Source organism: Lycium barbarum, chromosome 1 (assembly GCF_019175385.1).
Source record: "Lycium barbarum isolate Lr01 chromosome 1, ASM1917538v2, whole genome shotgun sequence".
In the NCBI taxonomy this organism is placed as follows: Eukaryota; Viridiplantae; Streptophyta; class Magnoliopsida; order Solanales; family Solanaceae; genus Lycium; species Lycium barbarum.
The window spans coordinates 155,523,387-155,546,498 of record NC_083337.1 but is presented as its reverse complement, the minus strand read 5'-3'; the positions used below and the strand labels follow the sequence as shown (position 1 = coordinate 155,546,498).

The window sequence follows — 23,112 nt, the reverse complement described above, 5'->3', positions numbered from 1 at the left end:
GTTTTAGTCAAACAAAGAAATAATTAATAAATAAATTTTAATTTTTTTAAATGACTATTTTGTCTATTACATAGTCTTTTAATGAAGGGCAAAAAGTTCAATCAACATTTCTAAGGTCCTTCGTACTTTTAATATAATACTAGTCTCTATGTTCGTGCTTCGTACGAATATATCTCGCTTCATATGCTACAAAATGCATAAATAAAATCTGAACATTCAACTGCTTCTATATTCTAAATACAATTGATAATTTGACGCAGAAACCTCTAAAGTTGATAATAAGTTTATACCACATAATAGAATTGTGTAATCATCATAAGCCTTAGCGGGATCTCATTGTTATCAAACTAATACGAATTCCAATGTCGTAATCCCGCATACACATTTAACAATACTTCCACAAAAGCCAAAATTATTATTAGAATCCCCCATCATTAGCACTCGAAAAACTACATAAAGTTGAAAAAAAGTATAATAATTGAAAAAAATAATACCTTTCAAAAAATTTACCGAATTTTGTCATCTTCTTTTTGAAGCAGTACTAAAGCTAAGTTTACTATGGAGAATGGGAACAATGAGTTTTTATTTTTATTTTTTATAATAGAAGTGATTGACTCTCATATCCAATTAAATTAGGATACCGTTCAAATTGAAAAGAAAAGGAGATACTCAAATGTAAAACGTGAGTTAATTTCCTAGTTAAGTTGATAATCCTTAGGTTCTGTAGTCGTAAAAGGATAATGCTTACATTCTGTTAGGTAGTGCAATTAGAAATAAGGTTAGATATTTACGTTCAGTAGGTAGTGGATTCAATACGAAATAGGATTAGAGCTTATTAAGGGTATAAAAGTCGTTCAATATTTGAAAGGTATTTTGGTTAACTAAACATTTATATTCATGCTTTTAAAATAATATAGATAGATAGATTAGAAGGATTAGCGACAAATTATATCTATAGTGTTGCAATAGAGGCGAAAATTCAATTTTATGGTGCAATTGATATGTTTGAGCTTCATTTTGAGTCGATTGGAGACTTAGAAGTATTTAATTTGAATATAAGGGAAGAGATCTGATTATCGATGGTTTCGAGTGTCGAGGAAGGTGGTGGTACAGCTGCTAGAACAGTGAACATTATTCAAAGTGTCGTGCACAAGAGGACACATTTAGATCATTTCATATATTCCATCCGTCTCAAATTATCTGTTGCGGTTGTCAAAAATAGTTGTTTTTTCTTTCATTTTACTCTTAGCAGAATTTTGTCATTCATGAAGATAACACACAAATAGAATAAATATTTAATGAAGAGAGATTATAACTTTGACACACAGAGGCGGATCTAGGATTTGAAGACGACGGAGGCACCACCAAAGGCAAATGCACGTTAGTCAAAGAGATGTCACGCAACACTACCTTATAATTTTACTAAAACACCCATGGAACCAATGTACTAGCCTATAAATATAAAGTAAATGGTACATTTCAATGAAACGCGTTCTGTGGACTAGTGGTTTGGTCTCCCTTTTACATGCAATAGATTGCTTGTTTGAAACTTGCCAACAACGCTTTCTTTTTATGCATTTTTTACAATTATCAACTTAAAACGAAAATGCAAAAAAATGTATGCTGCAATCTAGGTTCGAACTCGGGTTGCGTGGCGAAGAACAAGGGCCTAGGGCACGCTGATCAAATGGACCACTCCAGCAAATATGCTTGAGGGGTCTTTTTAAATATATGATAGATATTTAAGGTATATACATATATATATATATATAGAGAGAGAGAGTTTTCTTCGAAATTACTGGGGGCACGTGCCACCTCTTCTAATACGCTAGGTCCGTCCCTATCGACATATTAGTAAGGGTAAAATAATCAAATATATTTTCTAATTAATATTTCTTGTGGAAAGTGTGAAATAAAAAAACGACACGTATGAGACGGAGTATAATTATTTTTCGGCAAACTCGACCTTTTTCTAAATGAAAAAAAGAAAAAACAGCAAAACTTGTAATTGCAAACCCGTTAGCGACAAAAACGACGCCTTTGATTGAGATCCGTTTTCGTTGGTGAGCCCAGCAAGCGATCGCATCGGAAAAGGGGGTAAGAAAATGCTTCTAGCTCTGTTATTCGCCAACTCCCAAGGCAACATCCTCGTTGAACGGTAAACCCCACATCTCATCTCCCATCTTTTTATCATACACTTTCCATCTGCGCCGCTTAAATTCGGTCACAATTTTGGTCTTTTCAGGAAAATGTTTTCCTCGATAACCTTACAATCCAGCATATTAGTGCCCCTGTATAAATTAGAACTATGTATATATAATTTAATTTTCCTAAGACGTCTATGTATTACTCCCTCCGGATAAAAAAAAAAGTATTCACTTATTAAATCAAGAAACAATTAACCTTATCTTTTTAGATTTATCCCTATTAAGTGTTATGTGATCAAATCTCAATGCCTATTTAATTAGAGGTAGTTTAGCTAATTTACGCATTTTTTTCTTGAAGTGATTAGTTTCATAAGGGGTGTGCAAATAGATAAGCGAATTTTTTTTTTTATCCGGAGGAAATATTACGTACATAATGTCTTTAAATTTGGGATCGGTCCAGTCTCTAGTTTAGTCTTACCTATCTTCAGAATTGTAATGTCTTTATTTGAAATTTAATTATTAGCTACATTATGCTGAATTTAACTGGTACAGATCATACTATAACAGAATGAGGAACGAAATGAAAAGGAAAAATGTATTCAATTTTCCTACATTATTTTAGGTTTCCTCCAAGCTATAGAACTTGAAGGTTATCGATTGATTTGATCATGATTCATGAGTAAATGTCCTAGAACTCCTAATTTTATTCTTTTATCTGTTTCATGTTTTGTAATAAAACTTTAGTTGTCTATTTCTTGTGGCTAAGACTAAGTAAATTTGTAAGACATCACATTTTGATACTTCCACAACATAATAATTCATACCGTGGTACTGCATTTTGCTACTAAGGAAAGATGCTAATATTTGTTGTAAGAGAAGTTCTAATTTCCTGTTTAACTAACAGATGCTTCCAGTCCAATCCCTTTCATACTGATGCTCAAGTATCACCTTATATTCATGGTTTGCATGCAGATTTAATGGAGTACCTGCAGAGGAGCGGCTGCATTGGCGTTCTTTCTTAGTTAAGCTGGGTTCAGAGAATCTTAAAGGGGTCAAGAATGAAGAACTCCTTGTTGCTTGCCACAAGTATATAAACTTCTCTCTCTTACTCTCTGTTTACTTCATTTCCCATCCGTCCCCATTTTTTAAACATATATCTGGAAACAATTGGGTGGTGGAAGAGGCATAGGGGGAGAAAGAGATTTTTTGTTTGAGAAGCAGGATGTGACTCACGAGTTCCCTCGAAGATTCTATTTTCCCAACTCAAATTCATATCAGTTACTTGCTTCTGCATATGTTATCAGGCTGAACTTTATTGGAAATTTCTTTTATCATAAGATACTTTGCTAATCATGACATACTAGTACTGTTTTCTAAAGGATCACATATTCTTTTGTGCAGGTCTGTATACATTGTATATACAGTACTTGGAGATGTAAGCATTTATCTTGTCGGGAAGGATGAATATGATGAACTTTCTTGTAAGTCATACCTGGTTCGGTGTTCCTACTTCCTAGGCCTCATCAGAACATAAAAAGTATAACTAAAAGTTGTGTTATCTTCGTCACGTGTGGATAATTGCTTAACTTCAATATGTTATTTGTGCTCCATCCATGTAATTCAGCGTGTGTTGACACAAATTTTGGGTGGTTAAAAGTTGAAATAAGACGAGACGAGTTTATGACCTGTAGTAAGAGTTGTTAATGCCTTGGAAATACAATTAGCTCAATGTTCCAGACCATGATAGCTTAGTGATGTGGGATGTTTATACATACTGCTCATTTGATTATCGTTCCTTTTTGCTGTATATTAACTATTAAGAAATTCTGGAGGTTTCTGTACCACTATATGACCCTTTCAAATATTAGTGTTACTCTTTGAGATACGTTAGAAGATCATTTGTACCTTAAAATAAGAAGTGCCATGTCGGTCGAGGTTTCTTAAAGTAATTGAATTATGTGATGTATATTATGTAAGAGAAGCTTACCGCTACTTGCCATATCTTAGGTCAGCCTGCAAAATATATTACTCTCCATTTCATGAATGAAGAAATCTACTTTATGAAGGTATCTGAAGAGCCTCTCTATCTGAGCTTTAAATCTCTACTCGACATTTCTTAGAAGTGTATATTTCGTTCATGACATAAAACTTTGTGAAGCCTATGGCTAGTATTACATTAGGTTAGATAGAAAATCATACACTAATTCCACTTGGCTGACTAAATAAATCAACTGGTCAGTCAACATTTGTTGTTCTAATAGTCCTCATTGTGTCTTTGTTGAGCAGCATGGCCTCCTGTCCTGATTGGGAGTTACGCTCCACATCTGTAGGTCTTTGTGATGCTTTTGTTGCCACCATTCTTCTTCATCTGATCTTTTGGGCTTCGTTTGCAGTGTCTGAAGCAATCTTTGTTATAACATCAGCTCTCAAGGATGTGTGTGGGAAACCTCCAACAGAGAGACTTTTCCTGGACAAGTATGGAAAGATTTGCTTGTGCCTCGATGAGATTGTGTGGACGGTAAGGGGAATTTTTATTTATGTTTGAACAATAAAAAATTTCTGTTAGGTGGAGCTCTCATTTCCTCGAGTTACTGTGGCATGAAGCTTGTAGTGTAGGAGGACCATAGAGTGCTAAGAAAACCTTTTTTTTTATCAAATACTACCATTATTATGGAAAATCAGAGATTTTTTTGAGTTGGTAGATGACATGCACAATTAAGATTGGTAAACATATTTGTATCGCCGTTTGCCTAGTGCTAAATTTACTTGAAATAATTTTTACTTGAATAGATTTTTAGATTGATGATCCTTTTTAATCCCAGATGACAAAGCAGTGGCTAGATATTGTTTTGAGTGTAAAACTCTCTAGGCACTTCTACAGTTCTACTTGATCCTCTATGTAAGTTTTGCTATCTTCCATTTGGTGCAGTCTTTCTGATGATATGCTTCTTTGTTTATTATGAAGGGTTTGCTGGAGAACATCGACAAAGATCGAATCAAGAGACTTGTTAGGCTGAAACCACCAACCGATTTCTGAGAGATATTTGTAGTCTCTATGTTTAGGCAAAGCTGTTGAGGCTCTAGCAGCGCGATGTATGACAAGTCTACGGAGTTGTCAGCATCTTTCGGATTTTACTGCATTGTTGTTGATTAACAAATATATTGTATAGTTGTAAATTGTAATACTCATCTTAGTACTACTCTCTTGTTCTACTTGCCTAGATGAGAAAGGTGATATGCTACCCCATCTAGTTAAGGTGGGCTGTTTATACAATCTACAAGTGAAGATGTTAAATTTTTTTTCCTTCTGAATTATCCCTTCAGATTGTTCTAAGTGAAATTGTTGTTGTCCCTTAACTAAGTGAAATTGTTGTTGTCCCTTAAAATTTGGTTCTTTTGGGGATAATAGTGCCCTTTCAATTGATGAATTGAATTCGGTTTGTGTTGGACCTCTGATTTTGGTACAAGGCACAGCAAAAAACTGTAATGCGAGCAAATAACAGCTCCACTTTTTAATCTTTCGGGTCAATATTGTCAAATGTGAAAATTGTCGTGGCTTGTTCTGTTTTTCTCTTTGGAAACTTATTTTGTTGGGTGAGGAGTAGGGTAGGGGAGACAATTCTTTTCTTTGATTGAATCCCCAACTATAGGGACCAAAGCCTAGGCTTACTAAACATTGTTGCATAAATTGTCTTTCTTCAAAGTTGCGCAGCCATATTATCTGCGTCAATGTTTTGCATTCTATTGAAGTTACAAACTAAGTGGATCACAGCAGGGGTCATAGAGCTACTTTCTTTTCTCACACAGTTATATTACATTGACCACAATGTAGCAACTGCAGAATTTTATTCAACACAAGGTTGGAATCTCTATCTTTTTAGGAATGTAAATGATTGGGAAATAGAACGAGTATGCCTTTTGCTTCAGCTGCTAAGCAACATAGAGTTGGACTGCAACAAAACAGATTCTATCAGTTGGAGTCTCTTTACTGTCAGAAGCTGTTACAGGAAGCTGGTATCAAGTATCAATAGGGGTTTTTGCCCTTGGCAAAAAATTTGGCTAAGTCTCTAGCTTCTCTTGGATTGTGGCTAGATGGGCTTGTCTCACTCATTCCAACCTCCAAAAGAGGAAAATTCAGCTTTGCAGGAGGTGCCCCATATGTGAAGAGCAGTATGAAGATGTAGGCCACCTCTTTTTGCACTGTAGAGCTACTACCCAGCTGTGGAGCATGTTTCTGTCAATTGTACGCATGTCCTGGTCCATGCCAAAATCCACAAGGGAGCTACTGCAGTGTTGGAACAAAGAAGGAATGTGCAAGAAATCACAAAAGATTTGGAATACCATCCATCAAGCTATATGGTGGATGGTTTGGCTTGAAAGAAATGACAGAATTTTTGAAGGCCATAGGAAAAATTTACATGAGCCTGTTTGGATGGGCTTATTTTAAACAGCTTATAAGCTGCAAACTTATAAGCTGTTTGCAGCTTCAGCTTATAAGCTAAAAAAAAATAAGTTGGGGTAGCCCAACTTATTTTTTTTTTTTGGCTTATAAGCTGCTTTAAATAAGCTAAGTCAAACGGGCCCAATTATTTTTTTGAGCTTATTTTAAGCACAAAATGACTTTAAGCTGACCAGCTAAACACTCAAAAAAGCTGAAAACAACTTATAAGCCAATCCAAACGGGCTCATAGTCTTAAACAAAGATGTCTTATTTTGCTAGCTTTTTGGTGCAACCTGGTTATTGTACAGGATGTGGATGCAATTTCAGATATAATTCGGGATCTGCACGATCTATAGTTAGGTTTTAGCGCATTGGCTTAGTGCAAGCTTTTTGTATACAGCGGTTATAGAGCATGTAAGACTCAACACGATAATTTGAACTGGTGCCACAACGACCCAAAAATATACAATGTAAAATTCAGTTTAGACAAAAAAAGAAAAGAAAAGGCAAATGTCTCTTGTAAGTAAAAGAAAGGAGGGAGGTGGGAAGAACTTTGGACAAAGAAAGCCTGTAAAAAACATAAGGATGAATATATAGGTGGAAAAACAGCTGCATGGTTGTAAATTTGCCTCTAAACTACTAGAAAACTAGAACTGATAAAATCCAAGAAAATTAACTACGAATTTTGCATTCAACTCTGTTCCTGAATATTGTTCCCATCATTTTGCCCAGCAAGCATCAACTCATCAAAGTTCACTGTCTTACCCAGAACGATTTCCATCTGAAAATAAGCATCCACATTGTTAACAGCATACTTCAACAAGAGGTAGAAACAAGTTGCAATACCGATAGCCAAGAACATCGTTATTGTATGAATTGCAGAACATGGAAGATTATACATTAGATGGAATAGCATTAACTAATGTTCGAAGATGGATTATATGTAACGACTGAATGCCATGCTAGTCTCTGTTCTACTGACGGAAAGATAACAAACATGCTAAATTTTGATATGGGATGAGTCACACTTTATTCCAAAAGCCAAACACAATTGAACTTCACAATGCACAACCATAATAAAAGATCCCCACACACGCGCAAACACATACCTTGGCTTTTTGAACAGGTCTTCCTCTCATGTCTTCCTTTACGTCAACTGTAGAAGTCATGATTTCTGCATTTATGTTTCAAATAACAGATATCAATATGAATGTCGATATCATAAACTTAGAACAACATAGAGCAACACTGAAGTAAATTTGCATCTAATGTGAAGACTCACGTTTTTCAATGGCCAGCCCATTATTCTTTAGAATTTCAGCAATTGATACAACTGTTGATATTGCTGCAAATCCACATCAGAACCAGAGTGTCAGAACCGTGTTAAGTGCTTTATGCACCGGGCCATCATGAGTAGTTTTTAGAACAATTAGGCTTTAGGTTAAAAAAAGTATAAGCATAGAGCAAAATTAGGACAAAAGACACGGAGAGAAATTACACTGAGCTCAGGGATTATAATAAGCAGAATTTCTTTAATCATAGAGCAAGCAACAAGGATACACTTTAACGTTGAAAACCAATGCTAACAATAATTTAAGCAGATGTAATAATTCCTGAAAGTCAAAATCGGGGAGCTATGAAGTAAGCTCTGCCGAGAAGATTCTTTGCTATAAAACCTTAAAGAAGACCGGCAGTATCTTGAAATAGCTTTGCTTGGGAAAGAGGAAGCACAATCAAACACTGCTGCCTTCCCAATTTAAGAGGGTTGATTTGTCCGATCGGTCACTCAATTAATAGTTACTTAATATCTAGAAAGTCACCATTCTTCTTGATTCCAATTTTTTTTTTTAACAAAGAAAGTGACTTTGTGAGATAATAACTGATCATTTGAGAAATCAACTCCAATTTAAGACAAGCTTTCTACTTTGATACGTCCCAAAACATTCGACACAGTTAACTAATAATTATAATAGTTTAACGAATTGAAATTTCAAATTTTGATATGCTGTGTCAAACTAAATATTTTGAAAAATCTTCTTGTACCACCACCAATATAGAGAATCCCAATCAAACAAATCATATAAAAAAGGAGACTAACTAAGTTCAAACTATAAGAACATGTAAAATCAGGATATGAGTAATAAAAGAAAGAGAAGAGTTGAGATGAAATACCCATTCCCAAAGCTGAAAGCTCCACTTCATTATACTGCTGCATATACCTCTACAACCATGTATTCAAACATCAAAATCCAATAACAGAGAAAGAACAAAATTAACCGATTAAAACCATATACAGACTAATGGGATTACCTTGGAAAGATTAACGTAGAAGAAAAGAGGTTTCTTTGTATTAGAAACTTGAATGCGATTACTCTTCTTCTGAGAATCAACCAGGTTTAAATTGCTCACTGCTTCTGTTACCTCTTCCATATTCTTCAACCCTTTTACCAACAATACCTTTGCAACTATATGAATGAGTAACCGTGAAACGAAACGGCGGGGTAATTAACTGGAGAAAAGGATAAAATTGGTCCCTTAACTATGATAGTATGTTTAAAATAGTCCTTTAACTATGCATTTAACAGTTTTAGTCCTTTAAGTTTGTTCAAGTTAACAAAAACGATCCCTTAACTATGAGAGTAGGTTCAAAATAGTCCCTTAACTATGCACTTAACGGTTTTGGTCCTTTAAGTTTGCCATAAGTTGACAGTTTTAGTCTCGACAAAATATTCATCGAACTCTATTTGTTAGATTTGACGAGAACTATGAAAAAAAGGGAAAAATTAGTGAGAACTCTAGATCGGTCAAATAACTCGGGACAAAACCGACGGACGTTAGTCGGTTATAGGGTGGACTTCAGCGCATTTTTCCTCAAAAATAACCGATGGACTTCCGTTGATTTTCGTAAAAAACAATAAAAAATAAATAAAAAATAAAAAATAAAAAATAGTGTCCCTCGATTTTATCCATCGGTTTTCGTCCATTGCTTTTTTCGCTTGTTTTTTATAGTGACAACTTTTTTAGTTTCTGCTATTTCTAATTTATTTCTAAAGTCTAGTGTATTTTATTTAGTCGATGGATTCCTGAGTTTTAATCGATAGAGTCCGTCGGTCTTTGTGTTTCGAGACATCATTTTCTGACATTATCAAACCGTTAAGTGCATACTTAAGGGATTATTTTTAACCAACCCTCATAGTTAAGGGACCATTTTGTCAACTTATGGCAAATTTAAAGGACCAAAACCGTTAAGTGCATAGTTAAGGGACTATTTTGAACCTACTCTCATAGTTAAGAGACCATTTTTGTTAACTTGAACAAACTTAAAGGACTAAAACCGTTAAGTGCATAGTTAAGGGACTATTTTAAACCTACTATCATAGTTAAGGGACCATTTTTATCCTTTTCTCTAATTAACTGTAACTTTTGTTTTTAACAGCTACTAGGGCTTCGTTTCGACTAACGTGGGGATTAAAAGTTGAGAAGAAAATTATCAAAATGGTCCTTTAATGTATTGAGTTTAATTATTTTTGTCCATCATGTACACTATGTAACAGGAATAGTTCTTAATGTTTAAGAAAATTTAACGTTCTGGTCCTAAGTGCATAAATAGCTTTTTTTAAGACCCCAATTTAAATTAGGGAAAATGGTAAAATTAGGTGTTTTGCTCGAAAAAAGAACATGGTAAAAGTTATCCTCTAATTATATGGGATGGTCTAAAATCTAAATTTATCCTTCATTAATATTTGAGGTCAACTCTATCCTTATCTTACATAAGTAAACTAGATTTGCTATTATTGATTAAAGAAAAAAACTTAAATCTCTAATGACAGTGTTTAGTTTCCTGTAATTCTACGTGTGCCATTTACAAAAAAGGTCAAATTTTCTTTTGACAAACTCGCTTCTAAACTTTTAAAAACAAAATTACTATCTTGACGGTTGCACCACCACCTTTTTCAACATTTAGAAAAGTGTTTTTAAGCATTTATTTTTAAGCCAAAACAACAAAAATAAGAAGAAAGCCATAAGTTAGGAATCTTAACTTATGACTTTGGGCTCATAAGTCCAAAGTCATATCATAAGCCCATCCAAATGGGATCTCCAATGACCAGATTTTCTCAAATGCAAATTGACCATTCACAAGGTTCAAATTAATCTAATGAAACTCAAATAATGATCAATTTCACCACTAAATTGAATTCTCATCTTTGGGAAAACTTCATCAACACAACTTCATTACCCTTCCTTATGAGATCACCAATGGTGATGCCAAAATTCCACATTAACCTCCTAATGCTAAAAAACCCCAAAAAAACATATAATTCAGCTCATAAATCATTTGCAGCAATCAAAGTGGGATTATTTCCGGTAGCCTGCTATGATGGAATTAAGATGACGATTGGGAAAAGTGGTAAAAATAAATGGATGAGATCCTACTATGATGGAAGGAAGATGATGAACGGGAAAAGTGGTAAAAATAAATGGATGAGAGAGATTGCATGAATGTGAGTGCATGTTTTCGTATGAACTTTTTGTGTATTCATTCTTCACGTCCTCATGGCGTGAAGTGCTGGCGGACTAACAATATCTTCGAACAGTGTTTTTGAAGTGGATAGAGTCAATTAGTATAATGATGATATATTTATAGGGATGAGGAATAGTGACAAATAAAGATACAATAATTATTAAATTTCCAAAGATAAATTTGGACCATTCGCATAATTCAAATTTCAGCGGTAAAATTTAAGTGTGCTATAGGTTTTTGGCCACAAATGCAACATCCTTTCAAGGACAGATTATTCATAAAACATAACCATCTCATCTCATCAAGTATTAAAAATATTTACATGCTCACTTAACATAATATGCAAGCACCTATTTAATTACACGCTTTGCCTAGGATAACAAATATAATACTTACATACATTTGAATTTACCAGCAGCTAGCTCTCATATGATGTGGATGGTCTAAGCTAAGCCTCTTAATTTATGCCGTGAGCAAATTGGATAAACGTTCTGTGGGCTGTTGCCTATTGCTTTCACCAGAGGAAAAGCAAGAAGGGGGATTGTTTAGTCCTGAGGTTGTACCATATGCTTTCCAGCAAAACGATGTCGTGCGAAATAACCTCAAAAATGAAACAATTTGAACATCTTTCAAGTATAGCCTTCTACATGGGCAGCTATCACTGCAGGCAAATGTTATTGCATTTTTTGTTGCTGAAGTTCCTCTAATGCCCAAAAAGGATACGCTTTGAATACTAATAGCTAAAGTCTGCATATCAAATATTCCCATAAATATTAGTTGCACAGAAACGTAATTGCAACATATATATGTACTATAGCATACCTGGTTTGGGCAGGGCGTTGGAGAATCACAATAATATTGATCTATTATTATTGGATTTGACACATTTTTCATCCACACGTTCTCAAATGTAATCTTTCTCACAAACCCTCTACCTCCCTGAAATATAATTAAAGCGTTATATATGAGGAATTTCAACCGGGATTGCATTAGCAAATTAAAGTTCTCAAAGATGAAAACTAGTGTGGAATTAACTATGGCGGAATTAACATTACTATCTTTATTCTAAAAATTGTGACACTATTTTCTTATTAGTCCGTTCAAAAAAAATTGTTACCTTTCTAAATTTGCAAAATAATTTAACTTGAAATTTCATTTTCAAGTAAGTAGGATTACCTACCTGCCAAGTCTTTATCCTGACACCATTTGCTGTGTTGGAAAGATATGCTCCATCAACAAGGACATTTTGCACCTGAGACCATGAATTTGACTTTCCCAGGCTTCCAATGCTAAAGTTATGGTGCATACATCAGCCAACAAATTAAAAACTTTTTCAACACATGTATGATCTCAAAGAAGGTAAATTAAACGTTGTACCTTATACCATGGCCTGGGCCACAAGCGATGTTTTTCACAAGGATCATCGAAGAATTGCCAACTATAGATATGCAGTCATCTCCTGGATTCGAAAAGGAAAATATAAGAATAAAAGGTTTTCTATTATGATAACAGATCAACTGAGACTATAGACAAGAAAAACTGAGACAATATTGCTCGGACCATATAAGATCAATATGCATGAAAAGGAGGCTAATCAATTTGATAAAGTAATTTTTAAGAGTAACAACTTGTGTTAGACTAATTAATTTAATAATAATTTGTGAATATTAGAGCATTAATTTGTAACTTGTCAAGGTTTTAAAAGTGTTTCATTGCTAATAGGAAAAAAAATAATGCTTTTTAATTTCATCTTTTAAAAGCATCTATTAATTCCTAAAAGCTTGATCAAACACCTTCAACCTCTTAAATGAGCACTTTTTTAAATAAAGGAAATAGAATGTCAGTCAAATAGGCTATTAATGTGCCATCTATGTCTCAAACACAAACTCGTTCCTAAGACTCAAAAAACAAAACAAACCTGTGCGAATACTGCAATCCCTGATACCAACAAGTGTGGATGAGCTTATGTGGATTCCATCAGTGTTAGGGCTCTTAGCTGGTGCTTGCACTATGATACGTGATACTTCAACATATATGCAGTCTGAAATTGATATATGCATTTGTTGACTATTAAGCATCCTTAAGTTCCTCACTTTCAGATTGCTGCATCTGTGGAAACTCATAGCCTGTACTGTCATTAAATTAACGAATCATGACCGGAATAATTTAAGTTAAAGTCTGCTATATATGTAATTAAACAAAATGAATTTATCTTAATATATATTGACAGTGTAAAATCTTTTTTATACTATTAATGAATATAACTTGTTATAGCAGGTTATCTCTCTTATTTTCCGGACTACTAGTTTTACTTATTATTTTTTTAGGTGACCTGATAATATAAAATTTCTTTTAACGCCGTCAATCTATAGAAATTAAAAGTTTTTAAAAAGATGAGATTGGGGAAAATAGCACCTACTGTTGGAGCATGTCGACAAGGCTGCAAAAAGAGAAGATTGTAACACGTCAGACTTTCTTGGTTGTGAAAGAATTTCATAAAGCACAAAGGGGAAAAAAATACAAATAGCCATTTTTTAACTCTATAATTAAAAATAATCATCTGTCTGTCCTGGAGTTTTAAAATTCGCAAGAAAAACTCCAAAATAATAATTTAAAATTTTACTTGTGGAATTTGAAACCCTAGGATAGTAATTATTTTCAAAAATAGAGCTCAAAAGTGAACAATGAATATATTTCTATGTACTAAAATATGACAATTAATGATGATTACATTGGTTGTATTAATCTTGCATGACCTAGCCCACCACTTATGGCCCATCCCGTTTATTGTTCCTCCTCCTTGTACAGTCAGGTGTCTCACTTTAAGGAAATAAAGCCATTTATGTGGATCCAATCCATCCCACACTTCTGGATCTTTCGGCGCTACAATTGAACCTGATATCTTATATGAGTGTATGTATTGCAAAAAGAAAAAAAAAACAAAAAAAAAAAAAAAAAAAAACAACTGATCATCATTTTTGAAAAAACACAGTACTATTGTTGGACAAGTTACAATTGTTAAGAGTTTAGCACTTACCACAAGAGAAACCTTTGACCGGCAAGGCCCAACAAAATCAATTGGTCGAACTAAGAATGAATATCCTTGTGGGATTATGATTTTTGGTCGTAATGGTGAAGAACAGGCGATTTTCCAAATGTGTTGAAAAATCTGAAAATACATAAGAATTCCTCAACTCACAAGTGAAAATAAGTACTAGCATTAATTGTGTGTATACGAGGATGGTAAGCATAATGTACACTGATGTTGTAATTTAACTTGTTATATCAGGTCATGTACCATTTATTTTAAGTTACTTATTAATGATAAGAATATTAAATAGTGTTACCTGTAATTATCTTTTAAATGACTTGATAGTATAAAATTATGGTATCTACTTTAGAAAGATGGTGCATAGAAACATGGCAAACATTAGTGGTTTGATCCCAAAAAGGACTTACCTTAGTGTCATCGGTGATGCCATCTCCTTTGGCTCCAAATTCATTCACGTAAATAAGGGTTATTGATTTGCCTGTTGTGTTCTTCAATATAGGAAACTGAATGAGGGGATCAAAACTGTTCACATTTGCGACAAGCAGGAAGGAAATAGTAGTATATACTAATCGTGATGCCAAAATAGAAACAGAATAAGAAAAAGTGAAGCAAAAGAAGGACAAATAAGATCTCAGCTCCCCCATGTAATTCTGTTAATTAAACTGACAGAAATGACGAGTGAATTTATAATTACTTACTCGACAATATTCAAGATCATTCATGTCAGTAATTTTGGAAGAAAGCAAATAATTTAATTCCTGCTAGTTTTTTTTCTCCCGTGTATGGTGAAAGGGAAGGTTCCAAGAAAGTAATTAAAAGGGACTTGGAAATTTCCAAAATTGGCAATATTAGACATTAAACTTAAACAAATCATGAAATCAATCAATCCTTTCACTGTTAGCTATTTTCACATGCGTCTACCTAGACAAAATATAGAGGTATATATCTCTGTCAAATGCCGCTATTTAAAAGATATTCAGTATTTAAAATATAATCACAACTTTTAATTCGAGCTGTAGAGATACACTATTTCTGCGTTTGAACTTCAACAAATAATATCCTAAATTTAAAATTTGAATTGTGAAGTTCGAACTTCATAACTTATAACTCTTATATCTCAAGTTTGAAACTTCATATTCAAAGTTAGAAGTTTGATTTTAAGGCGGCTAAATATTAAATACTTTGTAAAAATGAATTTGTACTAAAAAGTGGTTCTAAGAGTAGCTATTTTGTACCCTTTGTTCCTATTTTGTGTTGGTCTTCAATTTTTGCAGGCAAATAACTCTTTTCCGCATAAGTTTATATTTTCACATTATAGTCTCATACAAATTATGCCCTGCGGTCTTAAAAGAACTTATGCTCCGCTAGGCATAAGATGTATTTTAGGACAAAATTAAAGACCAACCCATTTGAAGGTCAAACCAGATCATTATAGGCCCAACTTTCACTCCACCAGAATTTCTTCTTCGGCCCACCTCTTCCTTGTGGTGCGAACTTGTCCATCTGTTTATTCGGCGAACTCCTCGCGATCTCATTTCATAATCAAGTTGTAAGTACTTTCTAGATTTCCGTACATTCAAAATTGTCTTTACTTGATACAAAGATCAGTAAAAATTTCTTCTAACGTCATTATTCAAGAGTGGATTTTTGTACGTGTAAATTAAAAAGGTGAATTTGATTGAGTTTTGTGTTTGAAGGAATTTAGGGATCGGGAAAATGGCAAGCACAGCATGTTTTATGATTGTAAGCAGGAATGATATCCCTATCTACGAAGCTGAAGTGGGCACTGCCCCTAAGGTAATTCCACCTTGTTACCACATTTTATACCATTACTCTTCATCATGTTTCTTGTTTTTTCTTTTCTTTATACAACTAAATATCTTTACATTTGAAGTAGCATAGGAGTATTTACATATCCCCCTTTTCTTATCAGTGACATATATTATTTGATTCTATAATGAACTGATCACTTCGAACCTGGTTGATGGGATGGGAAATGTACAGAAAGAAACCTCATTTTAATTTTCGGAAAATCATTTATAATCTACTGAATATTGCTCTCAAACTAGATAAATAAATGGTGTGGAAAGCTGAATTTTTATTTGTCATTATTTTCTCTCTTTGGTTTTACTTTAGGATCAGCATTGGATTTTCTTTAAGGAACAATATTTCTATATCTGGACATAATATATCCGTAAACAAGGTTAAGAGATAGACGACAGTGCTTATTAGTTTCTGGGTTCTTTCTTTCTTTTTGGGATAATGATCAGTCACTAGCTCCGACAGGGACAGATCCAGAGGCCCAGTTATGAGTTCACGTGAACCTAGTAGCTTTCTGTATGAATATAAAGAAATCTACTAAGTAACTACAAATATTTGACAGTGAATCCAGTTACTATTATAGTATTAACTTGAGGTCGTTGTAGGAACCTATAAACTTCAAATCATGGATCCGCTTATAAGCTCCCATCTCCCCTTAAATCACAAATCACAACATAATTAATATCCGATATAAAGAACCTTTAAAGTTTTACATCATAAATTTCATTTCATAGCGTGTGCACATGAGTTTTTAATGAGGTAGTTATAATGCATTTGAGTTTACAGTGTGGACTGTGGCGTCTTTGTCATCGTTATCAAAGTGCATGCACATCTTTCTATTTAACTGTGTTTTTGTCATTGATGAAAGTGGTGTAGTTACTTGGTGATATTTTACGTTGTACTTGCATGCTAGAAAGAAGACGCTGCTCACCAGCACCAGTTTATATTACATGCAGCACTGGATATTGTTCAGGACCTTGCATGGACTACAAGTGCTATGTAAGGTTGCCTCCCCCTTAGCATTAATTGCAATTTTCCGTTTTAAATTTTCTTGCTCTCATCGTCGTCGTAGTGATTCTCCTTCATTCTTTCTTCATCCAGGTTCTTGAAATCAATTGACAGATTCAATGATTTGGTGGTATCTGTTTACGTCACTGCTGGTCATATCCTCCATATGTTGTATTAAATCAGTATTTAGTGACAGTACTGTTTTGATTAATAGAATATACATGATGTTGCTAGCTTGTTTTATATCTGCATTTCTCTTTAACAATCAGTACAACATCTTGCTTTTACTTCAACTGAAATTATTTGATTTACGGTGGTCACTGGTCATTTATAAAGATAGTCATTATTTACGAGTACTCCTTGTATCGCATATGAGTCTGCTTTATCAGTTTTTTTTTTTATGACTCCTCTTATAGAAGGTTAGTTCGTAGAGTTCATGGATTGATGTGTGAAGTGATTTACCATAGCAGAATTAGGAGGAAGAAATGACCCATATTTCTTAACATTTATGATCTTGAAGGGGACCTTTCCCCTTCCACTCCATCTTGTCCTCCTCCTCACTCTTTCCTATACTTGGCTCACATAACTACATTTATGTCTTTCTTTATCCCCTTCTGTAACCAATGATGATAGTTAACTCTTAACCTCGAGCACACTAATGCAAAATCTCCTGATGTTTTTTATTAGCTAACCTTCTTGACTGATTCCTTGGTTTGATGCAAGTTGGAATGTCGAGGCAGGCTTCTAGTTGTTCTCTCTACAACATCTTTTTAACTATCAAAATAAGAAAAAGAAAAAAGAGGAAGTAGCATGTTTTAGATGTTCTCATAGCTGGCATAAGTTAATATGTTTTCGTATATGGAAACTGCACAATTAGCATCACCAGTTTGATTTTACAAATGTGAACATTTTGTTTTTTGTTCCCTTGACCAATCAAGCATACATACGCGATTGATGCTGCTTCATGACTCGCGCAATGATGATGGGATCAAAACCTTCTTCCAGGAGGTCCATGAGCTATATATAAAGGTAAAAGCCTTATCTGAAAGCTTTTCAATAGGACATAAAAAACACAGAAGTTGTGCATTTTAATTTATTTGATCTCATCTTGCTGCTCTTTTGCCTTGGTCATTATTCTTTGGGAATTGGGGGATGGTGCTGACATCTATGCATACCTGTTGTGAGCGCTCATTGTATTTTTCCACTCTATGGTTTGTCTTCCTATCCTATAGCAAGAGATTCTTTTAAGCTGAAACTTCTGTATGTAGGCATGGCTATTGAAAAAAAAGGTTCGAATTATTATTTTTGTATGTGATAATAAGATCAGTTGCTGTCAAGTCAATCTAGAAATCATGTCTACAGTGATTATATATCTCTATGATCCTATGAAGTTCATTTGGGCTTCTAATGATTTCATCTTTGGAGTTCCTCACATGTGATTAAAGTCGTTGCCTTTTCGTTTCCCTTTGTGTTGCTCTTTTGGGGTTACAGTACATCACAGTACTCTCCACGTGTACAACAGTACCTTTTTGGTACACATCAGCAAGAGTACTGATTTGTTACGACTTATGACGGCACTCTTCCAGTGTTTTCTAAGATACCTTTGGATTGTTTTGCTATAAATGGAACACATGATCTAGAGTGTTTCATGTAACTGATCACTTGATATTGGATAGATACATGGGCTTTTATCAAATTAGCTCTAAAGGTGTATGGTTCAGCTTGGTAAATTGTTATGAAGGCAATGAAGCCATGAACTAGTTGGTAACAGCATAAGATTCATAAATTTGTGATGTACAAATCTTTGACTAGAATCCCCTGCCACCACAATAACAAGAAGTCAACAACTATATCGAAGTCCCAAACTAGTTGAGGTGTAGAACTTTTTCAAGTAGATAAATTACAGTAAAAATTAATTGATTTATGAACTTTGTGTCTTATTAGAAGAAAGCCTGGTATTTAAACATTCTAATTGAACTTGTGTCGTAGTGAAACTAGATTTTTATCCCCAAAGAACTGTTTGCAGTTCAAGAAGTACATAATTCAACAAAATTACTAAAGTTTATACTAAAAACTGAGAGATTGAGCTTAAATGCCACCTCTGGGGAAAAAGTTGTGCAATTCTATGTTAATGACCTTGTTAGGCATGCAGGGATGCACCCTTACTCAAAACGCATCCTCATTGCTACCTTTTCATTTATACTCTTGTAGATAATGTAATGTGCTACTTCTTCATGCCCTGGTTTATCTCCTGCCTGCAACCCTTCCTGTTTAGAAGAGAAATATGTGGTTTAACTATTTTAGATGGAAATTCACTGATCTGTTACTGCAAAACTTGCAGATCCTTCTGAATCCTCTCTATTTGCCAGGATCTCGCATCACATCATCTCACTTCGATACCAAAGTTAGAGCCCTTGCCAGAAAGTACCTCTGAGACTATACGGACCAAAGCTAAACAAGAACTATATCAATGCAAAGTTCGTTCCTTACAATATTCATTTGCTGTTGATGACTGGTTATTGTGTTTGGGAGTGACCATGGTAAATGATAAATTGACTAGTGGATCTTCTTTTCACCAAGTTAATGTTTCATTATTGTTGTATAACCGCAACAATAGGTGATACACTGAGCTAAGTTAGTAATTGTTTTGCTGTATACTAGTCTCCTACAATGATTCCAATGTATCTGAGTGTCATGCTATTGATCTATTCATGCATGTGATGCAACAGCTAGCTCTGGGCTTCCAAAGACTTGTCATTGGTCCCTTAGTAGTCACTTTAGCTCAGCCAAACTCATTGATTAAAGAAGTCAATTTACATAGATAACCTGTTACTATATGTTTAATTACATTGATAGTGTAAACATTTTTACACTGTCAATAGTTATCAACTATAAGTGGTTCTTGCATCCGTTAAAAATCATTCCTTACACTGTTAATAATCAATGTATATGTTAAATCATGTAATGTATAGGATAGCAGTTGGTTTCCATTGTCGTTGAACCCTCTGGGTTTCCAAGTTTTTGACAGACTAATATGGAAAAACTCTCATTCACTCTGTGTTCCAATACCGTCAAAGTTTGGAACTAGTTTAAAATGAACAGTGGATAAGTTACGTCAATTTTCTGATAATGATGGCTACCTCTTCCTTTTCTACTTCCCGAGTTTTGGTGCCAAATTCACTTCTCGAAGCTGGATTAGTTATATCGACAGTCATCCTTTAATAGTAATATCTGTCTATAGGTTTGTGTGGGAGTTTTTGAGTATTGGATTCAATTATAGAACTTACAATAGTAGTAGTGTAGTAGTAGAACATATAAAGCCCTTTAGGAACCAAATGTGACACTCTACAATTTTTTAAATTCTCCAAGTGGCTCGACCGAAGGAAAGCTTCATGCATGTTGAATTTAGGAAGGAAGATGCTGCAACAGCAACCCAATGTACAGCGAAAAAGATCAGAACATATTCATTACAGAATATAAAATCAAGAGATATTCCCAAATTCAACTTCGATTTCGTACATAATTACATTGAATATTTGCCTCACATAAGTCTCAAAAGGAGAAACGAAAAAGAGAGACACTTGATAAATACTCAGAGGTTACTGAGACAATCCAAGAAACGTAAGAAACCTGTCTCTGCAGAGCCTAAAATAACAAATTCTCTGACTGAACAAAGGCAAAAGAAAAGAAAACATGGTACAAGTCCTTTAGCTCTAAAAAATCCTGCTTGCGCCGCTGACTCACAAAGCATGCTTACCATACTGATGTCAATGTCGGGACTTATCCTTTTTGCCAATGGCACTACACAGTCCACATGCAGATACCTTAGGAGATGGTGGCTCTACCGCCCCACCATTGGATCGGCTCCTCTCCGTTGATCCAACGGCCCTTGATGAAGCCTTCACCAGCAGCATATCCTTTTTGGGTTGCCATTCTAGTTCTTTGTTAGTTTCTTCTTTACGTTTAACAAGCTGACCTGACAAGTATTTGTCGTCCCATATTAGTCCAGATGAACCTTGCCTGCGGAATGAAACAGCCGATCTTTGCAACCCAGCCATCAATGTGTTGTGAAAATAAATGACACAAGAATTTAATGAGGTTCAGCTAAGCCTAATCCTCGGGGCAGAAGCAGAGAGTTTTCCACAATGAAAGAGATCAATGAAGTGTACAATATAATGAACCCAACTACAGCCCCTATATATAGATGATAGATCTTCAAGAACTAGTTCCAAACCTATAAGAGAAAGGTTTTTCCAACCCTACAAGGACAATATGTTTTCCTTTTCCAATTCTATTTGAACAATGGGTTTCCTAAACCTAAAGGGATTATTTCCTATTTATAATACTCCTATCTCTAAAGATCTTTCTTGGGATCAGCACTCTGAATCAGGTATGGAGCCCCTTGTGCTTAAACTTTTTCCACATGCATCAAATGAAGGCGACAGATTTATACAAAGACAGGAGGAATTTATATTTAAGGGAGGTAAAGGAAAATCAAGTATGGCATACGGCTTGTCCTCTTACCACTGGTTACCGGGACAACTCTGTCAATTAATTGTTGAAAAGTAATTCTTACTTGAAATTAATTCGTAAATAAATAGTTAGGTGTTACAATTGAAATAATGATAAACAACTTCTCTACGAAAATAACTAATGTGTCCTTAAAGTTATTTAGAAAAACTATTTAAAAAGTATATGAACAAAGAGAATAACGAACGACGAAAATAGAATGAAGAAGAGTTAGGAGTTCTACTTTGAAAAAAAGTACTTTGAGAATTAGAAAAGATATTAAGTATAAAATACAGTGGTAAAATACTTGATCAAAACTCAAACCAAAAGTGTTCATACATTGAAATTTGAAAGTTCATAAGTTGGGATGACCAACTTGTGGTTGATGACTGATGATTGATTTTGTCTTATAAGTACTCCCTCAGTCTCAAATTATTTGTCGTGGTTACTGAAAATAGTTGTCTCAAATTATTTGTCGTTTTAGAAGTTCAAGTCGCAATTAATTATTTTTTTCCTCATTTTATCCTTATCGAATTTTGTCGTAAATGGAGATGACACATTAATAGAGTAAACATTTAATGGAGAGACGTTATAACTTAGACATAAATAAGGATATAGTTAATCAAATACCCCTCCTAATTAATATTTCTTAAAGAACGTGTAAAGCAAAAAAGCGACAGATAATTTGAGACGGATAGATAGAGTACTTTGGGCATATACGAAATGTCTAGGTAAGTAACAAAGTCCTTATAACCAAACATCATCTAGGTAACTTTGTACAAAATTAAATTACACCAATAGTATAAAAAACATTTTTACACTGTTAATGTATGTTCAATCTGTATTATTTACATTATTCTTAATGCAGGAGAGATTATAACGGAATTCGTCGGTCAAACACCTTTTTTAACTGCTAAACCAAAAGTTCAGGTCATACTGATTTTATATTTGTATGACTGCGGTCCGTGTTAATGACTTACGTTGCCTTTGAAAAATGGAATCTAAAATGGTATGCGCCGGTCTGTTTCATTCTGCATTTTCTATCTTTCTCACATTACCAATATATATAAGTGTCAATAGGAGTTTTTTATAGTCCTCACATTCCCAAAGCACCCTATAGAAATCTTCTTACATGTGGGTGTTGTGAATTGTCCTTGCATATTTTCATTTTTGTCTCATTCATTACTAGAGGCCACTTCCCATATGGGCTTTTATAATTGGTGTGTTGTGTAATTTTTTTAAAATTCTCTTCTTGGTGCTATTAGATTATTCTTCTAATCCATATTATATGGTGGTTTTAATTTTTATATTTAGTTTAAAATAAATAATTATTTATATAACTAAGTAGGTATTATTTTTTAAAAAAAAAAATACCCTTATTTCCGATAAGTGAATTGTTACATAAGTAAGAAATATTAAATTGATAGCATTTAATTAAAGATATTTAAGTCTAGGGGTGAGTGATTTTTTAAAGGTTGTGACCAAACTAAAAACATCATATAATATGAACTGGGGAAGTACCCTGTAAATTATTTGTTCTTAAATTGGTATAATTTAGTTAACTTTGGCGCCAATTTTTTATTTCAGCTGAAGCATTTATTAGGTCTTACTT

The 23,112-nt window shown here is 34.1% G+C and overlaps 5 protein-coding genes across 6 annotated transcripts; 2 read left to right on the top strand and 3 right to left on the bottom strand.

The window, feature by feature from the left end:
- Positions 1-1,973: 1,973 nt before the first annotated feature.
- Positions 1,974-5,470, top strand: LOC132598701 (uncharacterized). Its single transcript, XM_060311728.1, has 5 exons — positions 1,974-2,158; positions 3,120-3,233; positions 3,549-3,628; positions 4,541-4,665; positions 5,113-5,470. The coding sequence occupies exons 1-5, from the start codon at positions 2,106-2,108 to the stop codon at positions 5,182-5,184; spliced, it is 444 nt and encodes a 147-aa protein (XP_060167711.1). The 5' UTR covers positions 1,974-2,105; the 3' UTR covers positions 5,185-5,470.
- Positions 5,471-7,021: 1,551 nt separating this feature from the next.
- On the bottom strand, positions 7,022-9,100 carry LOC132598706 (uncharacterized protein At2g34160-like). Its single transcript, XM_060311733.1, has 5 exons — positions 8,899-9,100; positions 8,761-8,809; positions 7,871-7,933; positions 7,698-7,762; positions 7,022-7,369 (listed from the first exon to the last, which is right to left on the bottom strand). Exons 1-5 carry the CDS (start codon positions 9,016-9,018, stop codon positions 7,280-7,282), a joined length of 387 nt encoding a protein of 128 aa, XP_060167716.1. The 5' UTR covers positions 9,019-9,100; the 3' UTR covers positions 7,022-7,279.
- A 2,227-nt stretch (positions 9,101-11,327) lies between these two features.
- Positions 11,328-14,873, bottom strand: LOC132621088 (probable polygalacturonase At1g80170). Its single transcript, XM_060335267.1, has 9 exons — positions 14,570-14,873; positions 14,148-14,279; positions 13,842-14,012; positions 13,530-13,550; positions 13,029-13,236; positions 12,488-12,569; positions 12,291-12,399; positions 11,933-12,049; positions 11,328-11,857 (listed from the first exon to the last, which is right to left on the bottom strand). The coding sequence occupies exons 1-9, from the start codon at positions 14,804-14,806 to the stop codon at positions 11,573-11,575; spliced, it is 1,362 nt and encodes a 453-aa protein (XP_060191250.1). The 5' UTR covers positions 14,807-14,873; the 3' UTR covers positions 11,328-11,572.
- A 694-nt stretch (positions 14,874-15,567) lies between these two features.
- LOC132598688 (uncharacterized) lies at positions 15,568-19,743 on the top strand. 2 transcript variants are annotated; one of them, XM_060311706.1, is made up of 6 exons: positions 15,568-15,711; positions 15,860-15,959; positions 16,897-16,982; positions 17,085-17,149; positions 17,938-18,020; positions 19,333-19,743. In XM_060311706.1, exons 2-6 carry the CDS (start codon positions 15,879-15,881, stop codon positions 19,423-19,425), a joined length of 408 nt encoding a protein of 135 aa, XP_060167689.1. In that variant the 5' UTR covers positions 15,568-15,711; positions 15,860-15,878; the 3' UTR covers positions 19,426-19,743. The 2 variants fall into 2 exon arrangements, with proteins under 2 accessions (XP_060167689.1, XP_060167698.1); XM_060311715.1 differs by having other exon boundaries at positions 15,587-15,711; positions 15,868-15,959.
- A 1,015-nt stretch (positions 19,744-20,758) lies between these two features.
- On the bottom strand, positions 20,759-21,049 carry LOC132616787 (uncharacterized protein At1g15400-like). Its single transcript, XM_060331447.1, has one exon. It carries the CDS (start codon positions 21,047-21,049, stop codon positions 20,759-20,761), a length of 291 nt encoding a protein of 96 aa, XP_060187430.1.
- Positions 21,050-23,112: the final 2,063 nt, after the last annotated feature.